The 19,556-nt window shown below is 55.1% G+C and overlaps 1 protein-coding gene across 1 annotated transcript in view; it reads right to left on the reverse strand.

Moving 5' to 3' along the window:
• The window catches only part of SYNJ2 (synaptojanin 2), a 94,845-nt gene that overhangs the window by 44,386 nt on the left and 30,903 nt on the right, over positions 1–19,556 (reverse strand). The window contains 3 exon segments of the mRNA XM_021086423.1: positions 1,919–2,002; positions 10,439–10,664; positions 15,254–15,524. Coding sequence (XP_020942082.1) covers positions 1,919–2,002; positions 10,439–10,664; positions 15,254–15,524 — 581 coding nt within the window.

A 19,556-nucleotide genomic window follows, 5' to 3' on the forward strand; every position in this document is an offset into this window, starting at 1 on the left:
GACCAGGGACAGCTCTTCCAGGGCATGGTCAGGCTGCGTCTAGAGCACTGGGGGGTCGAGCTGGAGACCAAAACTAGAGGGGAACGATAGGTTTCGTTCTGACTTTAGAAGAGGGAGAACAAAGCAAGGGGAGTCCTGGAAATCTGACGGAGATGGCCCAAGGGCTGGAAGACGACGAAAGGGAGAAAGGGGGAGCCATGCAGGTACGTGAAGGCCTGAGAACTCAGGCTCTGGCGTGTGCCCGGCACACTCTGTAGAGACTCGCAAGGCAAGGAGAAACTAGCTGACAACAACAGCAGCAGCAGCAAGAATAAGGGCGCCATCGCAATCATGGCCTCGAACCTGGAAGCAAGACCCCCAACTGGGTGAGCGGGTGAAACAGATGAATTTCAAAGCCCCCCCAGCCCAAATTCTAAGACTCGATCATGACCATCCCCCAGTTCAGGGTTTTTTGGGGGGTTTTACAAATTGAAGGAAAACTCCAAATCTAAAGAAAATCAAGGTTTAAAACCCCTTTTAGCATGTCCAGGATAGGCAAATTATAGAGACAGAAAGTAGACAAACAGTTGCCCAGGCCCCAGGGAGAGTGACCACTGATGGGCACAGGGTTTTCTTGGTGGTGCTGAAAGTGCTCTAAAGTTAGACTACGGTGGTGGGTACACAATTCCGTAAACCCACTAAACGTGAACCGCGCACTTTCAGTGGGGTGAGGCTTGTGTAGGTAAATGACACCTCATGCACTGTTTGAAGACCACGCTCTCTGCGGATGCACTGCGGAGGAATTCTGCGTCCTCAGCTGCCCTTCTCTGTGCTGCCCCTTAACGCCTCCAGCTGCCTCATGCGTCTCAGGGGTTCCTTTCTCTTGGAAAGCTGAGTGTTAGTAACGCTTTTGTCCACAGAACTCAGGGCCCCAGTGAGACACTCCTCCATTGGCCTCACCCAAGGGTGGACACGGTTCCTTTCCACGGCTGCCAGCTGCAGCACGATGCCAGCCATAAGGACAAAGTGCCCACGGCTGAGGCTGGGTCAAGTCAAGGGCGGGTGAGACCCAGAGTGTCACAGTCCCGAGACGCTGGCAGGCGTCCCTGAGCTTCCTCGGCCCCTGGCTGAAGACCCAGCCGCCGCCACACACAGCCCTCGGGAAGAAGAGCCCAAGTGACAGGGGCCCGGGCACAGGGGTCTTCTGAGCGCACCAATGTTCCCTCGGGCCAGGGAGGAAGACCCGGGTCCCAGGTCCACTCGGCCATGAAGCTCCCGGGTAGGAACCCACTGAATGGGGCGGCTGTTCCATTGCCGACAAATGTGTTCTTGGACCCACACCCTGAGCTCTTCCTGGGACACAGATGCCAAATACCTCTGGCACCACTCAGAGCTCTGTTTCGGATGGCAAGGGGTATTTTTAGAAATCACAGGAAAGCTCTGTGCAATTCTCACGTGGGCCCCGCAACAGGCACCTCTAAATGCCAGCCCTGCTGCATGGTCCCCAGGGCCCCCTGAACCTTGCAGAGCTTGCCAGGGGCGGGTGGGCACAACTCTCAAAAGATATCTTTGGTCACATTCTCAATACACGAACGTGGGTCTAACGGAAGGTAACCGCACCCAATCACACGCTATGATCCATTTACCCGCAGAGACAAAGCCCTTCCCACTCCGCCCGCGTCAACAGTGAGCTCGCGATCAGAAAATCACACACAATGTATATGTGTCTGTGCACAACACTACACACATACACACGTGTGTGCGCGCGCACACACACACTGTGATAGTTCAGCTCAATCCACACACACTGGGATAGTTCAGGGAAAAAAGACCAGCAACTGTGCCATGAAAGAAGCATGGTTAAAAGACAGGACCCAGAGCCGTCTGGAAGAGAAAAGCAGGGGAAGCAGAATACACATGGACGTGTTTCATTACCTACCTGAAGCCCTGGCTGCTCCCAAAACAGCGGGACGGAGCCTCTGATCTGGACAAAAGATGACACTCCATCATCCATGTAAATCGTCTGCACCACAAGGAGACAGAGGAGAAAGGCTTCTTCAATGAAACTGAATGTGCTGGAGCCGGGTAACAGGATCCGGCTGCCTGAGACCGACACCAGCCACAGCCAAGGACGGCAGCGGCCCGGAGCACCGCGGCCCCGCTCCCGGCCTGGGCAAGCTGCCCCCCGACCCACAAGCCGGCCCAGCGCTCACAGGCTTGCTGGCTGCCCACCAGCCTCCGAGGATCGGCCGCAGCCAGCCAGGCATTCCCACGACCCCACTGACCTCCCGGCAAAGCCCAGCGGTGCCCTGACCCACTTTCGGGAATAGAAGCAAACAGGCTCTGGGATTTGACTGAGACCTTCCTGAGAGCCCAGCTTTCACCCTGTACCTGGCAAAGTATCAGAGAGGGACTGGAAACGGACCGAATGAAATGGAAGAAACTGGCTGCAGCCTGAGGCCGCGGTTGACTGTACTAGTTGGTCCTGCACTTGACAGTGCAAGTCAAGACTCGACCTGACCTTGGAGTTTGTCCTGGCCCGACACCACCGTGTTCTTAAACGTGCCACGGAGTCCACACACACACACACACACACACACACACACACACACACACACACACACAGCTTCCACGAGCTTCCAGTGTGACTGCACCTGCACAGACACAGACGAGGCTTCAACTAAAGAATGCGTCTCCTCCCCGCCCCACGCTCAGCTCTTCAGGGCGGACCAGCTCCTCACCTGCCTGCAGGCCCCCACGGATGCTGCAGCACCAGAGAATTCTAAAAGGACAAAAAGTACCATGCTGAGCATCACGAGGGGAGGCTGTGGCAGTTATCAGATGCTGCCCTTTATCTGAGTAACTCTACCCTGGCCTGGCAGGGCCGGCCAGGCCGATGCTGCCGGCCCTTTCCATCTCGTACTGGCCTGCTCCCTTACAGGGTAGCTTTCCATGCGGCTCATCACCCTCAGATCACACATGCATTAGTAATTCCGCAGTGGGAACCTGAACGTTAGACCCGAAGCTTCCCTGGACGGCAGGAATTACACGAGCCTGGTAGTTACGTTGGGCTGACCCGCTAGCCTTCAGCCTCAAAGGAAAAACACACCAGGGTTAAGAATTCTTCTATTTCTAGGTATTGACTATAAGCCAATTTGTTACCCTCTATGATTCTATTGACAAAAGAGAAAGACAGTAGCAGGTTGTTTGTTGGCAACAACGAGATTATATGCATAAACCTAGCTGCCGGTGTGACATACACACATCCAGATGGTTGAGAGATAACCAGTTCAGCCAGTATCTTTATGGAGTTCCCACTGTGTCTCAGTGGGTTAAGGACATGACATTGTCTCTGTGGGGATGAATCTAGATCGAACCTCTAGCCTCACTCAGTGGGTTAAGGATCTGGCATTACTGCGAAGTGTTGTAAAAGTCATGGATGTAGCTCGGATCCCAAGATGCCATGGCTGTGGCGTAGGCTGCAGCTGCAGCTCTGATTTGACCCCTGGTCCCAGGAACTTCCATGTGCTGCAGGTGCAGCTGCAAACGAGGAAAAAAAAAAAAAGACGCCTCTTAACAGCGCCCAGGAGCTGATTTAAGCTCAAGCAGTACTAGCCTTTACTGTAACATGTGCTGAAAGTACTACTTCCAGCATTAGACCGTGTCCTTCTTGAGCTGGAAATTGCACTGAACCAGCTTCAGAAAATACTGATGGGCAGTCCAGGCGCTCCAGACCCTACCCCTAGGGCAGGGAGAAAAGATGTTGCCCAGTTTCTCCACTCTTCCTACCCCAGTTCTATCCGCCGTCCTATCATTAGGAACCTCCTTGTTCCTAAGGCATCACACAGCGCTTTCCCTACTGGGCCAAAGAACTCAGCTTTGTTCATTTTTTTAGGGCTGAACCTGCAGCATATTGAGGTTGCCAAGCTAGGGGTCCAATTGGAGCTACAGCTGCCAGCCTACACCGGAGCTACAGCTGCCAGCCTACACCACAGCCACAGCCACAGCCAGATCCAAGCTTGCGTCTGCGACCTACACCAAAGATCATGGCGACGCCAGATCCTCAACCCACTGAGTGAGGCCAGGGATTGAACCCGCAACCTCGTGGATACTAGTTGGGTTCTTAACTCCCTGAGCCACGACGGGAACTTCAGAACTCAGGTTTTGACACTAGTGGGAGAGTCAAAGCCTCACTCTCAGAGGTAATTTTAGCAGAGGGTCTCTGGGGCCCCTGGGGTCGGGGGGCAGGATGGGGAGTGGATGCAGGGCAGTGCGTGGGGCACCACCAACCTCCACTCTGCCCAAACCCATCTGCTCAACGACGACCCTGGTTCCTCGACCACCTCCAGCCTCAGTTTCCCTCTTTCAACGGAGTTAGTGTCACCCGGTCACAGGGGGCAAGTGCCAAGGGCAGCACAGGAGGGAGCATGACCGAAGTCCACGGCAGTCACCCCCTCCCCTTCAGTCCAGGAGCATGCCGTCCCGTGAGAGTGGACAGGGCCCCCCAGGGGACAGAGAGGGGTGGGCAGGGCTCAGGACACGGGACCAGGGACCAGGCACCAGGGAAGGAGAGGGGGTCAGACAGAGATGGAGGGCAGAGCAGGAGGGGCTGCAGGAAGGGGGAGCCACCTTGGGGTATGGCTGGAGGCTGGGCCTGGGACTCCTGCCCTTGCACCCAAGTGCCCCCTCCCACACAGGGTTGGGAGCAGCAGCAACCCAACAACTTGAGAGGGGAAGGAAGAAGCAGGAAGACAATGGCTGGGTACAGACACTACTTCTCTCTAAACGGCTTTTTACGGAAGGTCTGTCCCCGATGAGGTGTTGGCAAAGCAATTCCCCCAAGTCTGCATCCCTGGAAGGGCTCTCGGGGTCGTCCCGGCCTCCCTGGATTAATCACTGGCCTTATCTTCAGTAGCCAGTATTTATCTATCCTCCTTTGTTTTCTTTGGGCGGGCGATGGGGGGTGGAGTGGGGGGGACAGTGGGACTGTCTGTGCCGTGAGTCACAGCCGCAGAGCGAGCCACCCAGGACGGGCTCCCAGCAGAGCTGAAGACTCGACGTCCCCCCAGGGAGACCGAGAGGCCATCTGCACCTGCGCACACACATACACACAAGTGCACACACAACACATCTGTCTGTGCAATCACATACACCACACACCCATGCCTGCATTCACACACACACAGAACACTCCTATGCGTGCGCACACACACACAGAAGCACACACAGCCTGCGTGGGAAGAGCTAGACTGTTCTACCTGCTTAGGGAAAACCTAAAAGCAAGGCAGTGTGTATCATTGCTAAAAAAAAAAAAGAAAAAAGAAAAGAAAAGAAAAGTGAAGCAGGAGGGGGTGGTTTGAAAGCAACTTCCTTTTCTGGTTCCCGGAGAATGTGGCTCGGGAGAAGCCCAGGTGCCTACTGAAAGTCCCCAGATCAGGGGTCCAGCCTGCTCCATCTCGTCCCATCTTGTCTCAGTGATGGAGGCACAGTAGTCCGTCGGCCACCTTCAAGCATCTGCTACAGGACGTCCCCTCCCCAGTGGCTAAGGTCTGATGTGTCTCAGTTCCTCTGCAGGGGGGCACGGGCCAGAGGTGACCTGTGGCATCACAAGAGGGGCCCAGCTGCCCCAGCTGAGCCTGCTTCCTGCCAAGGGCTCAGGACCAACGTCCTCAGAGCGGCCACCTGCCATCCTCGGGGGCAGACGTGGGGTTTCCAACACTGCCGTTTCTCTCACGGGAAGCAACACCCGGCTGCCTAAGTGACGGCGCCTCGCCCTGTCTGCTGGGTCCCTCTGCTCTGAAGGCCTCAGGGCCCGATGCACAACCTGCTCTTTCAGCATAAGCAAAGCCACTGAGACCGCACATCGAGGGCATCCGCTGCCCCAGACACCATCCCGACCCAGCCGCTCACAGCCATGGCTCTGGGCGCATGCCAGCTTCCCCCCAGTTGATGGGAGCAACGTCTCCTGGGTCCCATCAGCTCACTGGAGCCCCAGGTGGCAAATTCAACCCAGCCACAGGCAGCGTCCCTCACGCTTCCTGCACGTCCACCGTCCCTGGCCACATCCCTGAGCTCAGCATCCCCCCAGGCTCCCATCCCGGACTTAGAAGTCCCTCCCTCTAGGTGGCCGGGATGGGAGGAAGGCATAGCTTCTTGGCAAGAACACTGGTAAGTTTATACTCCATTTAAAGAAAGATTTTTGTGTTTAAAAACCAAACAAACAAAACAAAAAAACCTTAGATCAACCTAAACACTTCTATTGCTACAAAAGCTGGGAAACGAACAAGCAAACAAACCCCTGATTCCAGAGAAGAGCAAATAGTTTCTTTTTTGGTCTTTTTAGGGCCCCACCTGTGACACATGGAGGTTCCCAGGCGCTAGGGGTCAAATCAGAGCTGTAGCTGCCAGCCTACGCCACAGCCACAGCAACGCCAGATCCGAGTCTCATCTGCAACCTACACCAGAGCTCATGGCAACGCTGGAACCTTAACCCACTGAGCGAGGCCAGGGATGGAACCTGCATCCTCATGGATGCTTTCAGATTCGTTTCCGCTGAGCGTCGACGGCAGCTCCAGCAAGTGGTTTCTTCTACAAGTGGGAGCAACACGAGTTCCCTGTCCTGCGGGAGCAGCTGTTTCCCCTTAGCCTGCTCTGCTCATCCTGCCTCTGTGAACATTTTTAAAAAGGGGGTGATGCCCCTGCATTAGACACGAACTGGAGTTGGCCTTGGGGAGCGGCGGAGTCCCCATCACGGCTGCCCAGGGGCCCAGGGTGAATCATCAGGGCACCCCTGGGTAGGGCGCTTTCCAGAGGCCGCCTCCACTGCTCTCCTTGGTGGGGTCTTCCTCCCTCTCCTCCCGCTCCCACCTCGCAGGGTCCTCTCCTGCCTCGCAGACTCTGCTGTGGCTCCATCTCTTTCCAGGCAGGAGGGCTCTGGCCAAGGGAGACACCCCTGAGGGCACAGCCGGCTGCCTGCGAGGACCAGCTGGTCTGACTCCTTCCTGCTGCATCCCCAGCTGGCAGGCTCCCAGTCAAACTCAGCTGTGAGGCTCAGGATGTGCTTCTGTGTGGCCAAGGAGGACACCCCTGGAATCCTCTCTGGGACACGACCCCTCTCCGCCCCAGGGGTCACCCTCTCCCCCACATGCAGCACGTGGTCTGTGGTTAGAAGCCTGAAGCTCCATAAGGAACTGCTTTGGGTGCGAGGCCACGACCTCCTGCCCATATGTGCCTGTGAAAATGAAATCACAGTGGGGGTAGAGGGTTGAGTCACGGCCTCTCAGTCTGAGTGGGACAGCAGTTGGTGGCATCCAGCTGCCTGTCAGCTCGTGGGAGCAAGGTCGGGGCCAAGGCCTCATCCAGAGAGCAACCCGGGGTTGGGGCGGGGGTGAATGCGAACATGGAAGACTACAAAGTTTGCAGGAGCCAAGAAATCCCTCCCCAAGCCTAAGAAGGGAGGCAGGGGCAGGCAGTGTGAGTGGAGGCAGGGCTGCAGCTCCAGGAGCCGGGTGGGGAGGCCACTGCTGTCTCTAAGGCCTTGCTGGACTGGCCAGGAGGTGCCGGAGGGGACAAGTCCCTGCCTCGGAGCCTGGCACGCAAGAAATAAACACAAGTCACCAGGCACACGTACATGAAACAACCAGGGCAAAGCCCCAACCCTAGTCTGTAGAAAAACAAGAAAAGCCACGCCAACTGGGAGATGCTTCAGAGCTGCGTGCTCTGCATTTAAAGCAGAGCCCTTGTCTGTTAACGTCGGATTATATCCTTGCGATGGACCGAATGGTCCCCACAGACAGTGATGAAATCCTAACCTGGCACCTGGGAACGCGACCTCGTTTGGAGAGAAGAGTGTGGCAGATGCAGGTAGTTAAGAAAGGGCCCTGGAGTTCCCGATGTGGCTCAGCTGGTGAAGAACCTGACACAGTGTCTGCGAGGATGAGGGTTCAATCCCTGGCCTCACTCAGTGCGTTAGGGATCAGGTGTTGCCGCAAGCTGTGGTGTAGGTCACAGATGCCACTCAGATCCAGTGTGGCTGTGGTGTAGGCTGGCAGCTGTGGCTCCAATTAGACCCCCAGCCTGAGAACCTCCATGTACCTCGGGTGCAGCAGAAAGGAAGGAGGGAGGTCCAGCTGGAGCAGGATGGGCTATGAATCCAATGCGACTGGTGTCCGGATGCCAAGGGGAGAGTCACGCACGGGAGAAAATGCCACGTGGAGGTGGAGAGAGAGGTGGATGTGATGGCGCCACTGCTGGGCCACCAGGAGCTGGCAGAGGAGGGATGGATGCTCCCTCAGAGGCTTCAGAAGGAGCTCGGCCCTGCTCCCGCCTTGACCTGGGGCTCTGGCCCCCGGAGCGGGGAGACAACACTTGCCAGGTGTTTGAGCCCTCTCGCCTTTTGTGGGGCTTGTTACAGCTGCCCCAGCAAATAGCTTCACACACTTTCAGTGATAAAATGGTTTGCATTTTAGGAACAGGCAGTGATAAGAGGGCAGTTGTCTCTCCAGTAACTTACCTGACAAGACACAAGAGAGGAGTCCCCAATTTTAACTAAACCAGTTGACATCCAGAAATCCGGGGCGCCAGGCAAGGTTCTCTCTGGACGGGCTCACTCCAGAGCTGCCCAATGAAACTTAAATCTGCTCAGTTACCAGGGTCGGGGGCTCTGGGATTTGGATTTGTGCAAACATATTTCACACCTTTGGCCCCCAGTTCCCAGCACAGAGCCCAGCCTCTGGTAGGTAATAAATAGTAAAGATATGTGGGATGAAGGTTCTAAGACGACTAATACCAGGCTATAGACTGGGATGGGGAGTTCCTGCTGTGGCTCAGAGGTAATGAACCTGACTAGTATCCATGAGGACACGGGTTCGATCCCTAGCCTTGCTCAGTGGGTTGGAGATCTGGTGTTGATGTGAGCTGTGGTGCAGGTCACAGACACTGCTCGGATCTGGTGTTGCTGTGGCTTTGGTGGGCCAGTTACAGCTCCCATTCGACCCCTAGCATGGGACCCTCCATGTGCTGCAAATGCGGCCCTAAAAAGCCAAAAAAAAAAAAAAAACCCCAAAACATGGGATGGAACGTGGAAAGGAAGGTGGGGCACGGAAACACCAGCAAATAATTGCCACCATGCAGACATGACCAGGAAAAAAGAAAGCAGCCTCCATTTGGTGGCCACGATTTTTCTCTCTCTCTCTTTTTTTTTGGTCTTTTTAAGGCTGCACCTTAGGCATATGAAGGTTCCCAGGCTAGGGGTCCAATTGGAGCTATAGCCACTGGCCTCCACCACAGCCACAGCAACTCCAGATCTGAGCCACATCTGTGACCTACACCACAGCTCACGGCAACACTGGATCCTTGACCCACTGATCGAGGCCAGGGATCGAACCTGTGTCCTCATGACTGCTAGTCTGATTCATTTCCACTGAGCCTTGATGGGAACTCCTCTGTCATTTTTAACCAGATTTTTACTGACCAGCCCCGTCTATGTCCAGGAGAGCAGACAGTGAGAGCAGAAGTCAAAGGCAAGAAAGTGCCACTGAGGCTCATCTTTAGGCTCCTGCCCCGTCTTCCTACTCGACATCTGACCCCGAGAGGCCCCTCCTCCCCTCTGCATCCTTGGAAAGCCCAGGCAGGTGCCCTGCTCACACACGGAAGGCAGGTGTTTGACTCTGTGCTGAATTAAATTGGCTAAAGTCCTGGGAGGCAACACCTCTCACAGCTGCAAGTAATAAGAGGGGATGCAAACCACAGCGCCACTAAATAAACACAGGCTGTGTGCAGCCTGACACCCACAGCAGTATCGCACCTGTGCCTTCCACGGGCTTTCCTGTATGATTTCTTCCACCTGTTAGTCTACACAGTGGTATTATCCTCAAAATGCATGTTAGGAAAAAATAAAGCGATTGTGAGACAGCATCTCTGGGAATGAGAACAGAATTTAGGGGGGAAAAGTCAATGAGAAATTAAGCAGATGGTTCTGTTCCACGGAGCTGAAAGCAACTGCTCTAACATGCAGAGCTCACAACGCCCAGCTGCTCCAGCCTTGCTTCTAGAGGATGCTTCAGGGATTTAAAATGAAAAAAAAAAAAAAAAAAAAATCACTGTTTCTTCTCTCAGCCCTCCGTTACTAATCTACCTACTTTCGTCTTCAAAAGATTTTTAAACCCTATTGGTTCATCCGGCAGCTGCTCTCTGAATAACTGCCACCCTTGGTGATCACAGCAAAAATTCCTACTTCTTTTTAGCTGAAAATAGCTCAGGTAAGCAACAGTTTCGCAGCATGAGAAGAGAATCAAAAGAGACCCTGCAAACCAGAGGCTTGTTTGCAGACGGAGCCCCAGCGACACATCCCTTCTCCTGGGAGGGTCAGGGGCGCGTTCATCAGAAACGGCGGACAGCGCCCCCTCCCCCGCCCCCACCGCGAGGAGCCACCAGGGGCCACGGCCGGCCGGGCACTGACCTGCTCCGTCTCCACGAAGTTGGACACGTGGCCGTCGTCGTTCACGCCGCGGGTGTGGAAGCGAGCGCCGGCGCGCTCGCAGCTGATGCGGGAGATGAGGCAGGCCTTGGCCTGCTTGTGGGAGGCGTACACGGTGCGGATGGCCACCACGCCGCAGATGACCTTCAGCAGCCAGTCGCAGCAGCTCACCTGGTGCTGCCGCAGGGGCACGTGCAACAGCTGGTTCCTGCAAAGGGAGCCCCGCAGTGACTCGGCCGCCTCCCGTCCTCCGGGAAACGCTGCGCCCAAAGCCGGCAGCCGGGGGGGCGCCCCGCGCGTTCCCCAGGAACTCCGGGACACGCAGCCCCGGCTGGTCACGTGCTTTAGCCACCCCAAGACGCAGGGCCACTGAGATGCTGCAGCAGGAAAGGCCCCCACGCGACTGCCCGGCATTGACAGCAGTGAATGGAAGCCAGGCCGGGTGCAACCAATCACTGGCCTTTCAGAGAATCTCAGAGGAGCCTCTGCTTACACCGGGAGCCTCCGCGTTTTTTTGGTCAGAAATCCCATCAGTAAAAATTTAGTCCTGTTTTATGGTTAAAGAATAATGATAAACAAAAAAATGACAAGCGATAAAAATAAATATATGTATGCTTATTTAAATTATCCACAGATCCCACAAGGTGCATATAATGAAAGCATTACAAAGCATTTCAAAATAAAAAAAACGAGACGAACACTTAACGAAAGTTCCAGTACCTCCTCCCCACGCCCAGGGGATTGTTCTGGGTCTCTGGCATCCGTGATGACCACCACGGGGATGAGAGTCACTGTTTATCAAGACCCTTCTAAGAGCTTTGGGATGGATCAGCTCACGCTGTCCTTGAAATAGCTTTATACAAGAGGCGTTACATTATCATTCACCCCATTTTGCAGGGGAAGAAACTGAGGCACGGAAGAGAAGAATGTGCCCAAAGTCAGGGAGCCAGGAACGGGCGTGTGGAGCTTGGAGCTGTGCTCTTCATGCCTCCGGTGAAGGCCCCACCCCGACCACTGCACCTGCGCCCGGCCACGCCCTTCTCTCGCCTCCCACTCGCCCAGCACCCACTGGAGCTTCCTGAGCAGGTTAGTGGCTGCTCTGAGAAGTGGGGCCATGGAGAGGGTGCGTGGACCTCACGCTGCTTCCTGGATCCATACGGTTCCCCCGGGGATCCGGGCAGTGCGGTTCTGAGGCCCCCAGCACGCTCGCAGGTGACAGGAACCACTACGGGCAGTGAGTTAAACTAGATCACATGCCCTATTTGTTTTAAAAGGCAGCTCTATTCCTGCCGGGAGCCTTCCTCAAAGAGAGCAGCTCTCTCTCTGTTCTAGAAAAGTGTGTCCAGAGCTCTCGGGTCCCAGGCAGGCAGCTTCTCCAAGCAGCAAGAAGCAGCCACGCCCTGCTCTCAGGCCAGCCTCCCTGACGTGACAGCACTAAGGGACATTCCCCAGGGCGCAGGGCCAGGTCTCAGCTCTCACACCACACCGCTGATCTGCCTGAAGAATGATGGGCGTGAAGCATTAATTACTGTGCAAAAACACGTTTCCCTCTTCTGAATCCCTCTCTAAAATTCAGATGATGCACCAGCTTTAGTAATCAGCATATCAAATCTGCACATGGCACCAAAGGAAGGCCTCCAGAATATTCCAGGGTCTTCTAGCCACACAGCTGTGGCTGCCGTCAATCACCAGGGCAGGAGAAGGAAGCTATCGCCAGAGAGACAACTCTAAATAATCCCTGTTTGTAGTCACACGGGCCTGACCCCCTGTGGGAAGACGGCTCGCATCCTTGAAGGAAGAACCCAAATCTACGAAGGAAAAGAGCTTGTGTTTCCTTCCAGGACTCGACTGAACTGGGAAGCAATTACCGGTGGGGAACCGTAACCAGCCCAGAAAAACGACTTCTCCGGCTGTACCCTCTCCCTCATCCACCAGCCACGTTCAGGGTTGACCCCATGTGACTCCAGATGTGGGTTCAGACCTTGAACCCAGCATCCCAAATGGAGGGTTCAGGCAATCAAGCCCATGACCACGCAGCTGGGGCTGCCTTAGTTGTGGTCAGATCTGTGGGTGCCACCCTGAGCCCAAACACCACGCCCTGGAGTGGGGGAGGGCCCGGCGGCCTCCAGCGCTGGCTTCTAACTTAGGATGGCCTAGTGTCCCTTGGGGCCTCCTCCTTCCCAAGCCCCTCCCAGCCTCCACTCTGTGAGTTTCTGCTTTGTCTTACTCTTCTTCGGTTACCTCACATCTCCGACCACAAAGCTGGCCTAAGGAGGCCTGGAAAGAGCCCTTACAAAGGAGTTTCCCTGTGGCGCAGTGGGTTTAGGATCTGGCATTGTTGATACAGTGGCTTGGGTTGCTGCCGTGGCATGGGTTTGATCCCTGGCCAGGGAACTTCTATATGCCGTGGGCGTGGCCAAATAAACAAAACAGGGTGATCTGGATTCCTCAGGCACCCAAGGCATGCGGTAGGCCCTAAGACCTCTAGCCTCTGCTCATCACACAGTCCCAGCTGCACATAGACCCCTGCTAATCCACAGCCCCTGCGTCCCTGACCTTGGCCGCCTTCAGGAGCATTTGCACCTGCAAAATGGAACCAGTGATACAGACACACCATCCCCTGGACCTGTTATCCAGAGTGTGGTCCTCAGGCCAGCAGCACTGGCATCACCATCAGCTCCCTGCTGGAAACACTGAGTCTCGGGCCCCAGCCCAAACCCGCTCCAACCGAATCAGTTAACAGGATCAGCAGGAGAATCACGGGCTCAAAGTTTGAGCATAATAGTACCCGAAAAATTCAACAAAGCCAGAGAACCAAAGAGGATGGGAGAGGGGCAGGGAGCACTAGGGCACGTGGAAGGACCTGACGGAGCCCCTTTCTCCAAAAGGAAGTCAGAGGAGTTCCTGTCATGGTGCAGCAGAAGCAAATCCGACTAGGAACCATGAGGCTGTGGGTTCGATCCCTTGCTTCGCTCAGTGGGCTAAGGATCTGGCTTTGCCATGGCCTGTGGTGTAGATCACAGACACGACTCGGATCCTGCGTTGCTGTGGCTGTGGTGTAGGCCGGCAGCTGTAGCTCCGATTCGACCCCTAGCCTGGGAACCTCCATATGCTACAAGTGTTGGCCCTAAAAAGCAAAAAAAGGAAAAAAAGGAAGTCAGGAATTCACTTGGGGAGCAGGGGTTCTAAGCACCAAGGAAAGACCGCTTATCTGATGATGGAAATCTACGACCTCCCCTGTCTGGGCAAAGGGAGGGCGGCACAAAGAAGGTACAGAGAATCCTCAGCAATCCTGCCTCGGGCTGGCAAGCGGTGTAGCCCCCAAGGGCAGCGCTGGAACCCAAGATCCCCTCACTTGGTGAAGTACACTGGGACGGTTCCCACTGCAGGGTTTTCATCCCTTTTGCTTCCAAGGGGCACCACTGTATGTAAATCACTGCCCTCTGGCTCTTTCACAGGACCAGTCAGGGTCGTGACCTCCAAGGCCCAGAAAGGGCAGTCATTTACATATTTATAGGGTTGTCCACATCTGGCTGGAGCGCCAGGTGTCCCTAAACAAACAGAAGCCCAACCACGCTGCCTGGGCTTCACAAGGCTGCAGTCACCTTGGCAGGATGACTCAGTTTTTCTGCAGATGTGACTTGCTTGGTTTTGTGGTTAACAGCATGGGATCTGGAGCCAGAATGCCTGGGTTCAAATTCCCTTGGTTGTTCCAGCCTCAGTCTCCTGATCTGTAAAATGGGGGTCACAGAGCCTTTGCTCCTAGGGTTGCTGTGAGGAGTATGTGAGCTGTGACCTGCACAGAACTTAGGACAGAGCCTGGAGCACGAGTGCCGATATAACCTCAGTGGTAAATACTGTACCTGGAGGAAAACCGGCCTTGCTGAGGGGCCCGGGACCAGGGATGCGCAGAGCGCTATAACTGAGCAGGACGCCGGAAGGCCTTCCCACCAGAGTGGACCCCACCTACCTTTTTCTCTAAAGAAAAACCTAAGCCAAAGGATGCATTTAATCAGAGAAGTGAGAAAATACAGAGAAAAGTGAGAAAGTCAAGCAAGACACAATAACGATAGTTCAGCTGGTCAACAAAGTCAAGGGCCGTTAGTTAGCTCTTCTCCAAAGACTACATATAATATTCTGAGTCCGGTCCTTGGAGCTGTTTGGCAGGTGCTGAAGCCCCCACCAGCTGGAAGAAATGACCTGGATGCTGCCCACAGCACGGAGACCCCAGACCGGTTGGAACCAGAAGGCTGATGACGCTGACTCCCAGTGACCCCGCCACCCACCAATCAGGAAAATGCCCATGAGCTGATCACGCCCTGCTCCTCAAACACAGTAAGACTCCTCACTACCCCCTCGGAGGGGGCACAGTCCTGGAGGCTCTAGCCTGCTGGGTTCCCCTCTTTGCCTGGCAATTAGAGCTACTTTTTCTGTTTCCTCCAACTCTGTCTCCATGTTTCTATTCGGCATCGGGGTACAGAGGCTGCTGAGATTTCAGCAAACAGCACAGGCTGGGCACCTAGGAGGTACCAGAAAGGTGTCGGCACTTAGGCTCTTTATGTGAAGATTGTCCTTCCTAGGTCTACCTCAGACCACACTGAACACTGTCTCTGACCCCAGGGTGGGAGCAGGGCTAGCTTTCCTCTCACTGTGTGGAGGGGAGCCGGCACGGGTCACAGCTCTCTGGTACCCATGCGCCTGGGGAGGATGCAAAGAGGCGGTCAAGGATGCAGGTGGTGCCCATCAGATGCCGCCCCCCATGGGAGCTGGGGGTGGGCAGGGCGGGCCGGGTCTCACCAGAAGAAGGAGTTTCCCCACTCGGAGCTGGCATCGCCCTGCTTCTGCGTCCGGATGGTGAGGTCGAAGCAGGAGCCATCGTTGGGCCACGAGAAGTAGAAGACCCCTGAGTTGAGGATCTTCTTCAAGGCCACGAGCCGGTCCTCCTCCTTGGCCTCTTCCTGGAGTGGGTAAAAGTCAGTGGCGGTGATTTTGTAGATTTCGGCTTCGGGAATCCTGCCCACAGATGTGCAGCCTGTCACCAAAACCAGGAAGCTCAGAAAGGTGCCACCTGGAAGGGAATGAGACATGGGGTGAGGATTACAGGCAGCAGGGCAGCCAGCGGCAGTGCAGGTCGACGCAGCCCGGCTTCCAGCTGCAACCAGGCCGCGTCCAGCTCTCTCCCTGCCGCCCCGGCACCTCACTGCCTGAACACGGCTCAGGGATCCATCCTGGCACCCGAGCCCAAAGCCAGCGCTGTGGTTCCAGAGCTGGGCTCCTGATCACAGCAGCAGCAGCAGCAGCAGAGCAGCTGGATCCGGTTAGAGATGCAAATTCTTGGCCCCACCCAGACCTCCGGGGCTGGGCAGCAGCCTGTGCTTACCAGCCCAGGTGGTCCTGCTGCCTCCAGAGCTTGAGGGTCTTGCCCAGAGCCTTCCCAGCCCCACCTGGCCCCATACCTGCCTCCCAAGCCGCTCCAATCCACCCTCCTCCTGAGTCCTCAGTGGCCGCCTGACTCAGACCCCTCAGATCAGTCCTCTGATGCCAGAGTGAACTCTCATCTTTGCTGATTCCAGGCCTCCCTCCTCTGCTGACATCCTTCCGGGCTCCTACTTACCCACAGGGCTGAAGTGGGAGCTCCTCCCAGCACCTCACACCTGAAGCTCTCCCCCACCGCACATGGCACCCAGGGTCCAGCAGCTCTCACAGGCCATCTCAATGCACCCTTGCACCCCTGTCACCCTCCCAGAACTCATCCCCACCCTCCTGGGGTCTAGTCAGCAGCACCTCCTCCAGGGAGCCCTCCCAGCTCTCCAGAGACACTGCTAGGTGCCCCTTGAAGTGCCAACAGCGCCCCTGCTAGCGATCGTTACACACAAGGCTAATAACCCCTTCCCTGCCCGTGTCCCCCAGGAGACTGAAGGGGGGGTGTCCCTTAGGGTCAGGGCTCTGCTTGGTGGGCATGTCCTGGCAATCCAGCACTGCATACAGCAAGTGTTTAAGGAACACTTCCCAGATAAGCCAAGAGAGCAGCTCCAGCCTCCCACCCCTGTGAAAGGTCACCCCAACCACTGCGGACCCTGGGCCAGGAGGAGGAGGCGCCCCTGGCCGTCTGCGGCTGCTCTTGGTCCCACAGCCCAGGCGCACAGACACCAGCTGCGCGGGTTGCATTGCACTGCAACGCTCTGCTCTGGGGACAGCGGAGACAATGGCCCACGGTCCTCTACTTCAGGAGACGGTCACTTGGGTGACTCTTCTTCAGGGCATGAGGCAGTTCTGGTCCAGAGGACACGCCTGTCACCCTGCGGAGGTTTAAGGACTCGTTCCCACCAAGATCTAGTCCCTCTGATCAGCAGTCATCACCTGCAGTGACGGCGGTCAGCGTTTCGGGGTCTCCGGACACTCTGATGAGGCCCCCAAGGCTGCCAATTCCACTGCTCACCTACCCTGACCCCTGCTCACACTTAAGAAGAGTGCTGCTGGGGGCCAGGCAACGTCTGGTTTTTATTAGAAATCCCTTCATTCAGTAAACAGGACACCACTCCTATGGGGGCGGGGGCAACCACACTGGCTGATGTCCCACTTCTCCAGTCAGATGAGCAGGAAACCATTTTAAAACAACATAAGGGGAGTTCCCATCGGGGCTCAGTGGAAACAAACCCAACCAGGAACCATGAGGTTGCAGGTTCGATCCCTGGCCTCACTCAGTGGATTAAGGATTTGGCGTTGCTCGTGAGCTATGGTGAAGGTTGCAGACGTGGCTCAGATCTGGGGTGGCTGTGGCTCTGGTGTAGGCTGGCGGCTACAGCTCCAATTAGACCCCTAGCCTGGGAACCTCCATATGCCACGGGTGCAGCCCTAAAAAGACAAAAGACAAGGATAAATAGATAAATTAAAAGAAAACAACATAAGGATAAGGCTCCTACTGTAGGGCAAAGGGAACTATGTCCAATCTCTTGAGATAGAACTTGATGGAAGACAATATAGGAGAAGAATATATACACATATATATGCACATGAGTGGGTTACATTGTTGCACAGCAGAAACTGGCACAACATTGTAAATCAACTATACTTGAATTTAAAAAAAAAATTAAGGAGTTCCCATTGTGGCTCAGCAGGTTACACACCCAACTAGTATCCATGAGGATGCGGGTTTGACCCCTGGCCTCGCTCAGTGGGTTAAGGATCTGGCATTGCCACAAGCTGTGATGTAGGCCACAGATGCAGCTTGGATCCTGCGTTGCTGTGGCTGTGGTGTAGGCTGGCACCTGCAGCTCCAATTCAACCCCTAGCCTGGGAGCGTCTATATGCTGCAAATGTGGCCCTAAAAAAAAAGTTAAAGAAAAAAATAAGATGTCGCGGGTGCAGCCCTAAAAAACAAACAAAAAAAAAAAAAAAAAGAAGAAGAAGAAGAAGGCAGTGATGCTGTGGAGAGTGAGAAGTGTCAGGGGCTGGGTTTCTCAAGTAGTAACAGGCCTCATTGCTGGAAGACAGGTGGGGTTTATGTGGGGTTTCAGGCTCACACATTTCAGCCTCACAAATGCAAATATTCCCCCATCACGCCAGAACCAATGCCCCAGGTCCCATCTGCCCCCTCTGATGAGCGCAGCACAGGGAAAAGCAGGATTTAAGAACTGTCCCCTTGCAGTGGCCAGATGATGGCCCCATGGTCTGGGCTGCAAGCTGCAGATCAGACCCCAGGTTCAAGGGAGGCATGGAGAATTCTACTTTGCATCTCCCCATCTGAGTTGTGAGGTCGGTTTCTAGCACCACTTCCTCAACAGCCTCTGCGTGGGGGGCCCGAGTCCCTGGCAGGAGTCCCAGGTTGCTCTGAAGACAGCAGGCACTTCCTGTGCGGGGCAGCGCCCGGGGGAGGCTTGGGACGGGGGTGCCGCAGGCACGAAAAGGCTCTTGAAGCGAATGAGAACAAGGGGAAGGGGCCGCCACCGCCAAGGCTCCCAAGTCCTGGGACGAGGGGCTTCAGAGAGGCTACCGCGTGGGAGCGCTGGAAGCAGATGTTTGGTGACAGTTAATCAATCCTCAGGGGATGCTTGCCCTGTGCCAGGCGTGGTTCCCCCAACTTCCTCCCAGCACCCTCACCTTTAGCCCCATTTTACAGGGAAGAAGACAGAGGCACAGGGAGGTTAAGTCACCGGCCCAAGCTGGGATTCGAACCCACTTCCTGGCTCTCCTGCCCAGGCTAGTTACTCAGGCCACGCTGGTTCCAGAGCCAGTGCTCTGAACCACGTCCTTGCAGAAGTATGGCCACCTGCCTAACAGCGCCGCCATCTGACACACGAGAGGTGGTCCCCCAGGAGCTGAATCACCTGCCCAGTGCATGCATGGCTGGTCTGTGTTGGACCCAAGATACGAACGTGGGTCTCACCTTGACCCAGATCTCATCGGTCCCTAAGGTCTAAGAGGCTTGCACCACTTGGGCGCTCTCTCTCTAAGAGAGGCTGACGGAGGCACACCTGGCTCATTTTCAAAGTGACACCAGCAGTTTTCATCATGAGTTTACACGGTTGTGAGTAATACATTATCCAGCATGTGTTAAAGACTGAAATGTAAAAATAAACCTGATGTGGGCCTCGAGACAGTGATTTATTCCCATCATCATCTATTGTTTAAAGGAATCTACGAACAAAATCGTCTTTAACAGATGGCATTTTATTTTCTCTTTATTTATTTGTTTATTTTTGCTTTTCAGGGCCCAACTTGGAGCATATGGAAGTTCCCAGGCTAGAGGTCGAATCAGAGCTATAGCTGCTGGGCTACAGCTGCTGGCCTCCACCACAGCCACAGCCACAGCCACGCCAGATCTGAGCTGTGTCTGTGACCTACGCCACAGCTCACGGCAATGCCAATCCTTAACCTGCTGAGCGAGGCCAGAACTTAAACCCACATCCTCATGGATACTAGTCAGGTTCATAACCCACTAAGCATAGCAGGAACTCCAGATGGGATTTGAACTCATGTTTCCAATCCACTTTCCCCACAGAATGTCAGCCAATGTAACATTCTGTAAATAATCATAAAAAGTAAGGATTTGTTGGAGGGACTTCTCTTGATGAGACGGATGGGACTTCTAGTTTGTGGA

This window comes from Sus scrofa, chromosome 1 (genome assembly GCF_000003025.6).
Source record: "Sus scrofa isolate TJ Tabasco breed Duroc chromosome 1, Sscrofa11.1, whole genome shotgun sequence".
Classification (NCBI taxonomy): Eukaryota; Metazoa; Chordata; class Mammalia; order Artiodactyla; family Suidae; genus Sus; species Sus scrofa.